Source organism: Equus quagga, chromosome 12 (assembly GCF_021613505.1).
Source record: "Equus quagga isolate Etosha38 chromosome 12, UCLA_HA_Equagga_1.0, whole genome shotgun sequence".
In the NCBI taxonomy this organism is placed as follows: domain Eukaryota; kingdom Metazoa; phylum Chordata; class Mammalia; order Perissodactyla; family Equidae; genus Equus; species Equus quagga.
In genome coordinates this window covers 107,183,469-107,197,168 of record NC_060278.1, presented here as the reverse complement: position 1 = coordinate 107,197,168, position 13,700 = coordinate 107,183,469, and the positions used below count along the sequence as shown (strand labels likewise).

Below are 13,700 nucleotides of genomic sequence, written 5' to 3'. Positions count from 1 at the left end.
TTAGTGACGCCGGATGGGGATGGGTCCCCTTTTGGAAGGAGACTCCGGGGATGGGTCGCGGCGGGTGGGCTTCTTCGGCTTGCAGCGGCGCTGCTGCTGCTTCTCCTTCTTCTCCTTCTCCTTTGGCTCCTCGGACTCTTCGGGGTCCCTCGGATCCTTGTCCTCGGGCTCGGGCTCCTCCCCCTCTCTGGGGCTCTGGGGCTCCTGAGTGCTGGGCTGCGCACGACTTGGGGAGGCGTCGGGGCTCCGCAGCCTCAGAGCCTGCAGGCGCTGGGTGAGAGAGCCCCTTTCGCCGAAAGTGGGGCGCTTGGGCACCACAGGACCGCGCTCGTCCTCGGGCTCGGTCTCGGGCTCAGTGGCAGGGGCGGTTTCGGGCTCGGTCTCGAAGTCGGTCTCGGACTCGATTTCAGACTCGGTCTCGGTCTCAGATTCGTAGTCGAACTCTTCCTCGTACTCTAGGCACTCGGGGAGGGATAGCTCGAGGTCTGCCTCCTCGTGCTCCTGGTCAGATTCGGGGGGCTCGGGGAACGCCTGGGCGCCGGAGCGGTGGTGGGCGTTAAGGAAGCTCCGGCGCTGCTGGGCAGCCGCGCGCTGCTGGGCGCGGGCGTTGGAGGTGGCCAGGGCGCGGAGGAGCGCGATGGAGCAGGAGAGCCAGAGGAGCGCGGTGGCTGCCCGGCGGCCTATGGGTGGGCACAGATCGTTGTAATTGTGGCGAGCTCGGCGCCACTGCTGAGCCCGGGACCTACGATCCATTCTCCTAGGCGCACACCGAGAAGCCGACCCGCCCTCTGGCTCTGCAGAGAGCGGCTCCGATGCGCATTGACTACTAGAGCCGAAAAAGGTGCACCTGACGAGGTGAGAAGCTGGATCCGGAGGTCCCAGCCCCACCTCGGTGTGAGGGGAAAAAGGGAAGCACCTACCTTCCTGACCACTCAACTTTCTAAAGCTCCGCGCCTCTGCTTGCCTCTGAGAAAAAAAGAAGGGATAGGAAAGGGGGAGAAAAAGTCTATCTCCTCCCGGGCTCCCCTCTCTAAGTCTCAGACGTTGCGGTCCAAGACTCGGGAGAGGTGCCTCCGCTGGTCCTCTCGCCTGGGAGAGGGAAGAGGAGACTGAGGCGAGGAGAGACGGGGAGGAGAGGTTCTGCAAAGTTGCGCGCCCGGACTTCTGCCGGGCATGTGCAGTAAGGAGGCGGGGGCGTCTCCCCGCCAGCTGCGCGGTGGCGCTGAGTCGGTGGCGCAGACCCTAGTGGGCCGGCAGGTGGCAGGAGGGATCCTTGTTTGAAAGGATTTGGGCAAAGCGGAGAGTGGGGGGGCCTGGCGGGTGCCAAGGAACAAGCGAGCGAGCGAGCTAGCCACAGGTTCCAGAACTTGGCTGCTGGGCATGGCATCTCCATGGGGTCCGCATCCTCCCCAACTTCTCCAGGGTTATCGAGAAAACACGAACAAAGCCCGAAGCAGCTAAAAACCAGACCCCAACGCTCCAGATATTCCATGGGAATAGGGGTCTATACGTGAGTATTAATGATCCGGCCCCGGGCATTTTCCAAGGGCTTAATAGTCTGAATGGTAACCTGCGGCAGTCAATCATGAAACCACCTTTGGCAGAACTGCTATAGTGACTGTAATTAGAGAAGTTTAAAAAATCCACCCCCCCCCCACACACACACACACGCAGTCTCAATTGGCTAATTACGTCATGGACAAATAAGCATCTTCGCTAAGAAGGACCCCCACAGACGGGGTGGTGGTTTGCAAGTCTGCAAACGCGTTGGTGGGCTGCCATGGGCTCTAGCTGAGAACGTATGCTGGGAGACAGACTCATTAGCCAGAACCACTAGTTAAGGGAAGTCTTTCCTGCGCTGATATTCAGTAGGTGCAGCCAATTCTTAGCCCCTGGGGGTGCTTCAGGGTGGTCAGCTATCAAGGAAACCTCACGGGCTACCCTTTAAAGCTCTTTCATAGATAGGTTTTCAGTAAAGTTAATTCATTCAGCAAATATTTATTGAGCGCCTAGCACATGCTAAGCTCTGTTCTAGGTGCTGAAGGTAGATTAAAAAAAAAAGAAAAGAAAAAAATCTTAAAATCAGGAAAAGATATTCAGGAGTACTCTACTGTTAGTCCGAGCATTAACCCACCCCGCATCCTTCCTTACCCACCAGGATTGTTTAATCCAGCTTGAATTCTATTGGCTCAACCAGAACATTAGGGTTAGGGAGTGGCTAGATGCCCCTAGATCATATTGTTGAACCCCAAAGGCTAAAAGGTGGGAGGAAATTTAGTCCATTTCTTTCTCAGCCCTGGAAAATCAATGAGTTCCATGTCCTCCCGGAGGAGGATCCCTGGAGCCATCCTTGCTCAGGAGGGGACAGTACTTTGGAAGCTCTTGAGTTCCATCTGTAACGTGACTGCTTCTTCTGGGTTGTACATGCCCTCCCTATTAAAATATGGAATGCCCCCTTTGTCATAGTGACAAGTCCAAAGTGGCATAACTCAGAGCAAAACCATCTTCTTAGAATCCATGGAAGTGGCAACAAGTTTGCTTCACTTGGGACACTTTGTCTTGGAGTCAATAAGGGGAAAGTTGAAGAGGCGTGACCTCTACTAATTCTGCTGTCCCTTTGGAGGTGGTCCACCAGGCGTCCCCTGCTGGTGCCTGTCCTGGTGGCTGAAGAGTCACGCGCTGTTAGTGCGGTGGACTTGCCGTCACACCGTCAGCACCAGGTCCACATTAAAGTTGTCAGACCCAGAGTTGACACCTTAGTAAGATTCTAGCAACTGCTTTTGATGTGTTGAGGTTTTTATTTCTGCATCTTGGCTGTGGACATTCTTGAATGTTCCTGACCTGGCTTCTTGGCTGTGTCTATCTTGTATCTTGTGTTCTTCGAGTTAGTTTGTAGCATTAAAATACTGATTAGTCTAATAAAGTGGGGTTGATTTGGCACACCCCATAAAAGGACAAATGTCTGTAGTCTAGTTGTGCCCCACTCTAACACTTTCCAGAGAAACTGAGTTTTATTATCTCAAGTGGCCGGCTGGCTCCAATCATGTGGCTATTATGATGGGACACTGACCACGGCCATTGGGAGCTGAATATCTTAAATCCTGACCTCTCAGCCCTGACCAAGGGGGGACATTTCTAAAGGTTCTGCTCATATTGACCCACCTGCCTGCTTTCTTTCAGTTAGCACAGCCCCACTGACAGTGTATGGAACAGAAAGATGTCATTCAAATGGTTTTCAGGGCCCACTGGGAAAGAGATCAGGAATATGTGGGTGCTGGTGAATGCCCTTCCAAGGAGGTGAATCCCAACTGTCAGCAACAGGGTGGGTTACAATTCTTTAGCATACGTAAGAAAGTAGTTCGTTTTTCAGAAGGAGTGCTTTATGCCTATAATGGAGATGGCAGCCCAGAGCTGATCCGCTAATACAGATACACCGAGATTGCCTGCATTATTAAAAAATGTGCATTACATAATACATATTTTTGGACTAGATTCTGCATCAGTAATGCACTTTCTTTGCAAGATGCATTTTAATCAGCAAACAAACATTTAACAAAACACTGCGTTTTAGAGCCTCAGTCATGTATAGTTACAAATACATTTCGGTGTATATTCTACACAAGGCTCCGGGAGGAGCAGGAGGACCGCACTGAGATGCTGCTCCATCTCCCACTCAGAGCCGAGGTCGAGCAAATGGATCCGTGCAGAAAATGCTCTTTAAAATGCATTACGTGCATGATTTTAAAAAGTGCTTGCTGCAGAGTGAATTTCAAAAAGGAGCAAGTGGGTGATGAACGACCTCCGGTTGTTACCAGGCTAAGGACCACGGGGCTCTGTCTGTCTGCCGGTAAATAAAGTGTGGACATATATCACCTACAGGGCCCTGCTGGAGGGAGGCTCCTAAAACAGTTGGACAGGAAAGCGCAGTTTCCAGTTCATTACAGTATTATACAATAAGGTTTTTATTTGGATGAATTGTGAAGGGTATTGTCTTCAGCCCCTTAAAGCACTGTCCTGTTGAAGAGGCATTAAGAGAGATTTTATGTGGCTCCAGAGGGCAAAATTAGAACCTATGGGTGGTAGTTACAACAGGCAGATTTCAGCTCAGCTCAGCCCAAGGAAGACTATTCTAACAATTGGGGCTCTGAAATGGAGTGGCTGTCAGGAGGTGGTTGGCTCTTTGTCAGGGTAGTGTTAAATCAAAGGACAGATGACCACATATTGGAGATGTTTCCCATGGGATTCACGAGCCTGGTAGAGTTGGAAGTTGACCCACCAAAGTTCTTTTCAGCTCCGATTGCGATTCCGTGAAGGGCATCTGGAGGCCTTGGGAGAGGGGCTGGGGGCTCCAGTAATGGCTGCGCTCTTCCGACTCTGCTTCTATTTTAGAAGCATTTGAAAGTGCAAGTGTCTCAGTGACAGGAAGGAATGTTTGGGTGGCAGTTTCAGGACATGAGCAAACAGGTGTATGTGATGGAACCAGCAGTCTGTAGTGGAGCTTTCATAACCAGGGTAGGGCTCTCAGTCTCTGGGCTTCACAGCTCATTTGTTGAAGCAAAGAAATTAGTCAAGTCTGTCTATTAATTATATCGGTCCTCTTTGCCTCCCCTCCTGGAGCTGTCTCGGAAATTAAAAATGAAATTGACTATTTAGCAATCATGCGTTGAGTCACTTCTGTGACCAAGACACTATTCCAGGCATCATGGGGAGTTGGAGGTAATTGAGAGTGAACAACTCCTGCCATTCAACAACATGCATATCAATGCGAAATGCCCCCAAATATTAAAAAGTGGATTGCCAACAGGTGCCAAATAATAAATCCTACACCAGACAGGTAAACGAGGGAGGCAAGTTGAGTAACTGTGGTTGCAGTCAGATGGAGAGGCATCTAGTGGTTTTCTGGAAGGGAAGGGTTTATACCTGGTCTGACTTGGAGATTTTGTTTTTTTTTTAAAGCCTGTAAGAGGATTACTTTCAATCCACCTGTTCCTGTGTATCTACCGTGTGCAAAGCCCTGTGCTGGTCACTCTGGGGGAGACAGAGATGAATCACATAAATTCTCAAAAGGCTTGCCAGGCTATTGTCGTGGGTCCCACAGACACCAACACATTCTCCAAGATGAGACGTAAGATAAAAGATTGGTTCTTCTCTGCTAGGCGACTGGGTAAATCACTCTTGAACATATTTTTTGGACAGTCATTGGAAAGGACTATTTTGGGAGATGGAGAGCTTTTCAAACTTTCCTTTGGGTAGAAATGAATTCAGGGAGTGTGAAGTGTTTCCCACCCCTGACTGTGGCAATCAGCCAGACAGGCTCGAGCCCACTGAGAATTTGGCATTGCTCCTCCGCCTGCCCCTTAAAGAGGTCTGGGTACACTACAAAAGCTTTTGGCTCGTTTCTCTGGGGTGTTGTTTTGCTGTTATTCAGACTGCAATGATATCGATTGGCTCTCACCAGTAGAAATAGTGACAACCCCAAGCTCCCGATTTTGTGATTTTGGGGGAATGCCATCTAGAGCTAAAAGCAAACAATAGGGGGAAATAATCATCTTTTTGACATGGCTGGATTCTGTCCAGGCCATTGTTGGGATTACAATCCTCTGTTTGTGCGTTCGTTTTTACAGGGAGATAGGATCAGAAACGAACGTATTCCTGTGTACAGCGCTGTCAGGGATTGTATTCTTGGGGGTGCTCTTTCCTTGCCCTTTGCCTTGGGCTCTATCGAGGTTCTCCCACGAGTACATCATCCACCCACCCACCCACCTACCTACCTGTCTACTTACCTCTGTCACAGGAGGAGCAATTTCTAGGCTCCTGATCCAACAGGAAGAGTCTAAAGCTCCCTTGCTTAGGCAAAGCATAGGCTTGGGCGTTCAGGTCCTTCTCAGGCGTGATGCCTCCCTTTCTCTGCTTGGGCCCTAGCACTCAGCTTTCGTGTGGTCCCTGTTTATACTCTGGACTCTGGTCATGTGCCTGGCTTTGTCTTGTGGAAATTGGGACTGGGTTCTGTCCATTTGCCTAGCCCTAGCTCACATGTTAGCTTGTCTGGTTCTTTCCCCTAGCCAGCTGAGACATCAGTGTCCAGAAGTGCCTGCAGCCCAGGTGATTCTAGTCTCAGACATCCCCCTCTGCCCTGGCACCTCTGCTTCCTCCTTGCAGAGGACTACTCAACAGTCAGGAGCATCCCCCAGCTCGTGGTGTTAGCTTTTGTCCAGCTCTCCTGGTCATCCCACTGTTTCCTCCAGCCACCGTCACTGACAGAGAGCTTCAAAGTTGTTTTTGTCTCATCTGCTGAGGATCTGACTCACCCCTTCAGACTTGGTGGGGGAGCGAGTGAGCCGTGAGCCCAGAGGGGAGAAACTCTTAGTGGTGTCATGGTTCAGGCGCACGCTCATAGAAATCCTTTCAGCTTGAGCTCTTCAAAATATGATTAGACCAATTTTACATGTCTAGTCACTGAGGCTCTGGTAGATTGGGACTATTTCTATATGTGCAAAGTGAAGTGGAGAATTGAGGCAATTATCTTCAGGCAGATGACTCTGGGCTCTGTAATCAGTCCATCCTGATAACGGGAAAGCAGCCTCGTTCACCGTCGCATAGCTTTGAGTTAAACAGGATTCTAAGGTATTTGTTTGTTATTTGCTCTCAGCTTTGTTTTTCCAAAAGGCAGTCTGGTAAAGATCCGTCCTGCCCTGCACTGGCGTTAGAGTGTGTGGCTCCCTTAGGTTGCAGGACCCTGTCAAGCAGTCGGGGGGTGGGGATTGATCTGGATCAGTTTATAATCAGCACTTCCACAGCCGGGTGCATTCCAATGGCCCGACCTCTGCTTCCGGTGGAACCTCAGTCTTTGCTTCCCACCCCTTCTTTCCCTGCATATAAGGATCCTAGGAACATTAGGCCAGGTGATTGACAAAGTCACCTCCAGTGCCAAGATCATGTAGATCCCGTAGGTTCTACGGTGAGATATGAACCACACATGATAAAGAAAACGTCAAGAAACTAGGAGAATAGAAGAATAGGTCTCCTCAAAACCAGAAATGAACTCATTATAGGCTGGTGGTGAATTCTGGGCCCCCTTCTCCATCCATTGTGTTGACTAAAAAATCATTGTAAATTGGGCATTTTTCCCTTTGCTGGTCGAGAAATTCCCTCATAAAGCAGCCATGACCTCCCTGCCAGCTCTTCCCTCGCAAGGGAAGAAGGAAGAGCAGGAGAAGGCTTTTGTTTGCCGCAATCAGAGTTCTGATTTGGTTTGAAGCGAGTGAGGACTTGGGTCACAATCGCCCTTGAGAGCAGTGCAAGCAGTCAGGCAGCCAGTGCCCGACGGGGAGCGAGACCTGCATGCAGCCTGCTGGGCGCCGCGGGCCGGGCAGGGCCTTGACGCAGGAGCCCAGTCAGAAGGCTTTGCCTTGCCCACACACTCACACTCACAATTTAGAGAGCAAGATGAATCTAATTAATTCCAAATTGTGCTTTGGACTATAAGCACCCTAGGAATGAGGTGGTGGGGCTTGAGATGACCTTAGAAAAATATATAGAAATTAGAAAGTTTTTGTTTTGTTTAGGCTGTCAAGTAATCTTCATCTTTGTCACTTTGAAATTTTCTGATGTTGCTTAGTTATTTAAACCCAAAACTTCCTGTCCATAATTGAGATGAAAGGGTTTTGAAAAACATCTGTCTGTCCATAACGTGTGTTATGTATGTTTTTATTGATACCAGGTTAATTCCTGCTCCATTTGTGAAAAAGTGACGTCCTTGCCCAGTGTGTACCATGACTGCTTTACAGCCTTAACGATCGTCGTTGTCCGCTGTTCTAAGACCTGGGGCTAGTGCCTTCTTCCTGCGTATCATCTCAGAATCCTCGAGTAGTTTCCCCCATTTATTTTTCTATAGAATTTAAGAACCATTTTTATCAAGTTCTGTAATGACATTGGTGATATTTTGACTAGAATTGCATTCAATCTATAAATTAAGCTGGGAAATATTGTCGTCCTTTCTGTATTGTCTTAAGCCAGGAGTATGATCTCTGTCTTCATTTATTTGAGTTTCTATTTCTTCCATTAAGGTTGTGTGTTTTCTTTACATTATTCTACTATGTCATATGGAGTTTGAGATGTGAATATGTGGCATCTATTCCCCAAGCATTTGATACTTTTGTTGCTGTTGTGAATGGGCTCTCTCGTTTCATTGCATTTTCAGGGTGTTGATCATGTGTTTATAGGAATGGTATTGATTTTTGTGCATTTTTCTCACGTTCTGCTACTTTTAGAACTGGTTGGTTTATGAGGCAGCCAGCGACCTGCTTGAGCCAACACTCGGGACAGGGCGCGGGAGCATTTGTGGAAGGGATTCCTGCGCGAGGGTGAGAGCTGAGTGAGGCAGTGTTGCCAGGTGCCAACCCACAGTGAAATGAGGAAGATAAAGATGCTGTAGTGGGTTTCTGATCAGGCTAAATTTATTCAGTGAGGGGACTCCTTTTGATGTGGAGGCTACAAAATCCTCCTACCTTTAGTATTTCCCTGTCATTTCTTTTTGAATCACAATAGATAGTAATTTGGGTGTTTGGTTTTAAGATTTTGGGGGCGGTTTTAGAGTTTTTTCTTTAATTTTGTTTTTTAGTTTTTAAAATGACTTTACTTAGCATATTTTAAAAACCAGTTGGCAATCCCAGGTTGGCATCCCCCATTTCTTTTGAAATTTTAGCATTCTGAAATCTCAAAATTAGGAACTTCCAATTCATGTCATCTTAGATGATATCTTTGTGATATTTGTGATATTTGGTAATTCTGGGCTTCTTTTTTTATTTTAAAATATATTTTTGTTTATTCTTTTGTATTCTTCTAGTCAGTCATGTCATTTCATTAGATTGACGTTTTTATTTCTTTACCTTTTTTCAGTTTCTTCACCCTTCCTTTGTGCCTTGCCGTGTTGTCTGAGAGTATGCACGAGAGAAGAATCCTTACTCCTTTACTGAATGAGCGGGATGGAATGGGGACACCCTCGATGTTTCTTTTTTTTAATGTCTTGTCTTTGACAGTGTTCAGATGGGTTTTAAAAGGAAAGAAAATGGTATCTTTTGGGAGCAAGTCATCAGAAGGCTGGGGGTGAGGGGCGAGAGGCTAGATTCGGACCAGATGGGCCTGGATGTATGTTTTGTCTCCCTCTGCTTCATGGGTGACCAGTGGCATTCCCTGTCTGGCCTTCTGTCTCCTCAGTTGCAGAATAAGGACCTTCTAGGGTCCGAAAAAACCTGCCTTCCAGGGTTGTGGAGATAATCAAATGAGGAAAGAAATGGAAAGTGCCTAGCAATGGTCAGTAACAAGCAAATGTTAAACTGGTAGCTCAACTGATGGCAGCTGTCATTGATGGTGATGATGGTAGTGGTGGTGCTGATGGTGGTAGTGGCGATGATAGTGGGTGATGGTGATGGTAATGGTAGTGGTAGTGGTAGTGGTAAAGGCCAAGAGGCAGGAGAGTGATGGTGAGGACTGGGAGGAGCTCAGCTAGGCAGAAAAGCCTAATGGAAAGTTGGAGAGGTCAATCAAGTTGGGTTTTGTCCATATGAATTTCCAGTTCTCTCTTAGTGGCCTCTTGATGATGGTCTTAGAAGCCACAGTTGATCAACAGAAATGCACTGAGTGCCCACTATGGGCCATACATTGTGCTAGGCACCAGAAATATGATGGTGAGCTAAATCAGACTCCGTCTCTCCACTCGGTGCCTTCAGTGGGGGATCTGGAAATAATGAATCATCACATTAAGGAGGGTCTTGTTATATCCCGAGCTAAGGGCACTGGAAAAGAAATGGGTTTTTTTTCAGAGTGTACAGCAGAGGAAGCTGCCTTGGATTTGGGCACGTCGGGGAATACCGTCCTGAGAAAATGGTATGTGCACACTTGAGCTGTGAACTGAATGATGAGCATGTGGTGGCAGGGGCGTGGTGCACTTCCAAGGGCAGGAAGAGCGTATTCCCAGGCCCTCTGGTGGAGAGGAGTGAGTGTGTTAGGAGAAGCAGCAGGAGGTCAGCAGAACAGGGGGACACAGTGAGATGAGTCTAGAGGGCTGGGCAGGGGCCACCATTAGAGCCTTGTTGGCCCAGCAGGACAAAATGCAGTCTTGTGTCTTAAATATCCTTAGAACAGTGGGAAGCCCTTGTCCTGATGGCCGGGAGCTGCCATAATCAAGTTGTCTGTTTCAAAAATCTCTCTGGCCACAGGGTAGGGGCATGGAATTTGAGGGGAAGCTAGCAATGATGGTAGCTGGGTCTATGGAGGAGGTTGGTTCTGAAAATATATAAAACTGGTGGTGGTGAGAGTGGCTTTTAGAGTCATTTAGGAGGTCGACTAACAAGGCTTGGTGACAACATGGATATAGGGAATTGGTTGTGTGAAAGATGATGCTCAGGTGGAACTAGATGGAAGTCAGTGCCTTTCACTGAGCTAGAGAAGGGTGGAAAGTGGCCCGGGTGTGGGTTGGCAGACTGAGTTCTGACGTGTTGAGTGGGGAGAGAGGTAACCATGAGTTTTGTCTTCGACTGGTAGAGTTAGAAGTGCCTTTGGACCACGTGTAAAGTGTAGTCAACTAGGCAGGAGGATGTTGTGGATCTAGAGCTCAGTGGAGGGGCTGTAGCAGAATCAGGAAAAAATCTAGTGGCAACGAGAGTTCAAGAGAGGGACACCCCAAACTGAGTTTCCAACCACGGTCGTTGTGGGTAGAAGTCGTCCCAGACGTAGGGCTTGGCAGAGCAAGCCTTAGCCCAGCCGTTGTGCAGGCGAGGAAACAGGCTTGGAGGGGGCTGGGACCTGCTAGTTAGGGGCAAAACCATCTCTCAGACTGCATTTTTCGTAGTCCTAGTTGAGTCCCTTTTTCACTCCACCAAGTGGAGAATCTTCATGTAGAGATGGAACATGAACCAAGGGTTCAGATGTCAACCCCCTTGATATCAGATCTGTCTGTTTGTCAGCATCCAAACAGACAGTTCACAGCTTCACATTCTTTTCTTGATCACTTTAGAACTGACATTCCGTCGGCTCCTTATTAAAGAAAGAGCAAAGCAAGAGCTAGCTAGAAGGGGTTTGGAAGCTAGAAATAGAACCATACCATGTCCTTAATTATCAAGCCTGGCAAAGTCCATATGGCAGCCAGGAAGGGCTTGGGCAAGGTTAAAGCTAAGATAATTTGGTGAGTCTTTTGTTTTCTGCTGGTTATTCAAAAATCCAGCCAACTCCCAAAGTACCAGTTACTACTTAAAGCTGGTCCTCAAAATAGGAGGTTTAGATATAAGAACAAGTCAGTTTTTCTCAGTCCTTTTCCAGATGTCTACTCTGTTATAGTTAAAATTTTAATGTTTAATTACACATGGAATATGTGAATTAGATATAGAAGTTAAAAATACTAATACCTAGAGCCAAGGCAGAAGTCTGCTTTAATGACCGTCCGCCAGCCACGGTCTCCACATTCTCCCTCTCAAATCCCCTCGAAGTTACCAACTTCACATATAGTGACCAGTTTCCACAGAAAATGTCTTTTTTAAAACACAAGTGTCTATGTTGCTTTATGGTCTTTTCACTGGGCAGTGTATCTTGAGACCCTACTGCATTGGTTCACCTAAGGTCTGCTTTGTTCTTTTAAACTGTCTGTCGAGAATCACTTCCATATTGATGTGCATGTCTGCCTTCCCCTTGGTCCCTGTTAGAAACAGCGCCACTGCCCCTGTCCCGGCACATACTTCTGTGGGCACATTTATAAAGGTTTCTCTAGGGTCGATGGCAAGCAGTGGAAGTGCTAGATCACAGCTAGACACACAGCTCTGGCTCAGTTGTCCTTCAATACAAGGCCACCAGTCTGTCCCCACCAGCAGTCCATGCATGTCTTTCCCCCACCCATTCCTCTGGCCAAGAGAGCAGTAGCACTGCTGGTGTGCCCAGACGTGCACGAGCAGGGAGCGAGGGCTCAAGGCTGTTTTCTTATGCCGCTGGGTCTGTGGGGCCATAACCTTAGCGTCATCATTCTTGTCTCTAACTGGTCAAGAAAAAAACTGAACTTTGGTGAAATATATTTCAGAGATCTGCCACAAAGAGAGGTGGAGGGAAAACCTTACTGAAGGATGCTAGAAAAGGGAAGCCAAGCGTATCGGGGTCTGTGTCCGGTTTGTTTGAAGTTCTTCATGGAGTTGACTGAGCTCTTTGAGAGACAGCATCACTCAAACCCCTCCTGCTGGTGCCCATTCGAGAAGCCGTGCGCTGCTCTGATGAGAGCACCCCTCTCTGCGGGATCATTTTGAACCTGAATGGTAGACCTCCTCTTGTAATCCCGGATCGAGACAGTTTAAATTGGGAATGGCCGCAATTTAAAGAATGCTCTCCAGCCTTTGAAATCGAGGTCCCCGTCTCCCCCTCTGATCCCCACCCTGCTCACTGCAGGCATAGACGAGTTAGTCATGGTGTGTAACTAGGGTTGCCATGTAATTTGTCATCCAACCATGACATTTTTGGGCATGAAAGGCAGCACTAAGTAGAGTGATGCTGGGGTAATGCGTAAACCAGGACTTTCCTGGTGAAGGGAGTTGTATGGGCTGCTTGTCCTTAATACTAATGTTACTATTATCAGTAGTGATAGAATTATAACACTGTAATTAAATATATAAATGAAATAGTGTAATTAACATTAATGTTATTTTTAGCATGTTTAAAAGAAACTATCTTCCCATCTCCAACTAGTTTAAAAATAGCCTTCCCTGTGCTGAGAGGAAGGTCTGCCGTGGAGAGTGCCTGTTAAATTGGGTGAACCATCTCAGTGGAAAGTGAAATGTGCTCCTCTCTGTTTCTTTCTGAAGTCATTGTGGGAACTTAAGGAAAAGAGCAAATTCAGGAGAAAGAGAACAGGAAGTTTCCTTTCTTGGGGATCCTGCCCAGAGAGCTGAGGTCGGTCACCACCAGTTGTCAGGGGCTTTATTCAGCAGCAGTGCTGGGGCCTCTGGGCCTCTCCTTTCCTCTCTCCCCAACGCTGCCAGGGAGCTCAGTGCAGCCCTTTCTGGCGTAGCCACTGGAAGGCCCCGCAGCACAGGGCCTTGACCAGAGAAGGCTCAGCACAGCTTTGGCGTGGCTGGCCTGGGGTGTGGAATAGCCATTTTTAGGCAGGGAAAGTAGTCAAAACTTTCTGAGCTCAAAAGTACCTTAGAAATTAAAAAAAAAGTTTACAGTGTCTTAGAAATAGGGAGATCATTTTTGCTCAGACTTCAGTTATTTCCATACTCCCTTCATGATTTTTGCCATATTCCCATGCTATCACTACACTCAACGGTTTTCTTTAAATCGACTTGCTTTCTTTATGTAAATGAATTTGGTTTTAAAGGAAAATTATACTGCTGTCACTTGGCTTCTGGCCAGGTATTTTTTAATACATGTGAAGATAAATGTGTAGCTTTTAAAACAGACAGCAATGGTCCTTGTCCCGTCAGAATCATCTTGGGCACCACCTTGATCTGGTCCAGCTCTCTTCTCCGCAACACGTGGTGAGGGGCTGAGGCTGTTCACCCACCTCAGAGAACACCCTCTGGACCCGCGCGAAGATGTGACACGGGCTGGTCTTCCTCTTTTGTGCGGCATATTCCTGTTTCCCTTGCCAACAGGCATTCACCGTCGAAGGGGGCAGATTAGATTTTGACCCCAGTGTCTAGTAAGGGAACTCTTAGCTGAGG

The 13,700-nt window shown here is 47.8% G+C and overlaps 1 protein-coding gene across 1 annotated transcript; it reads right to left on the bottom strand.

Annotated features, from left to right (window-relative positions):
• On the bottom strand, positions 1-753 carry LOC124248218 (neuroendocrine secretory protein 55). The gene has a single exon (XM_046678061.1). The coding sequence runs from the start codon at positions 751-753 to the stop codon at positions 1-3; it is 753 nt and encodes a 250-aa protein (XP_046534017.1).
• Between the last annotated feature and the right edge of the window lie 12,947 nt (positions 754-13,700).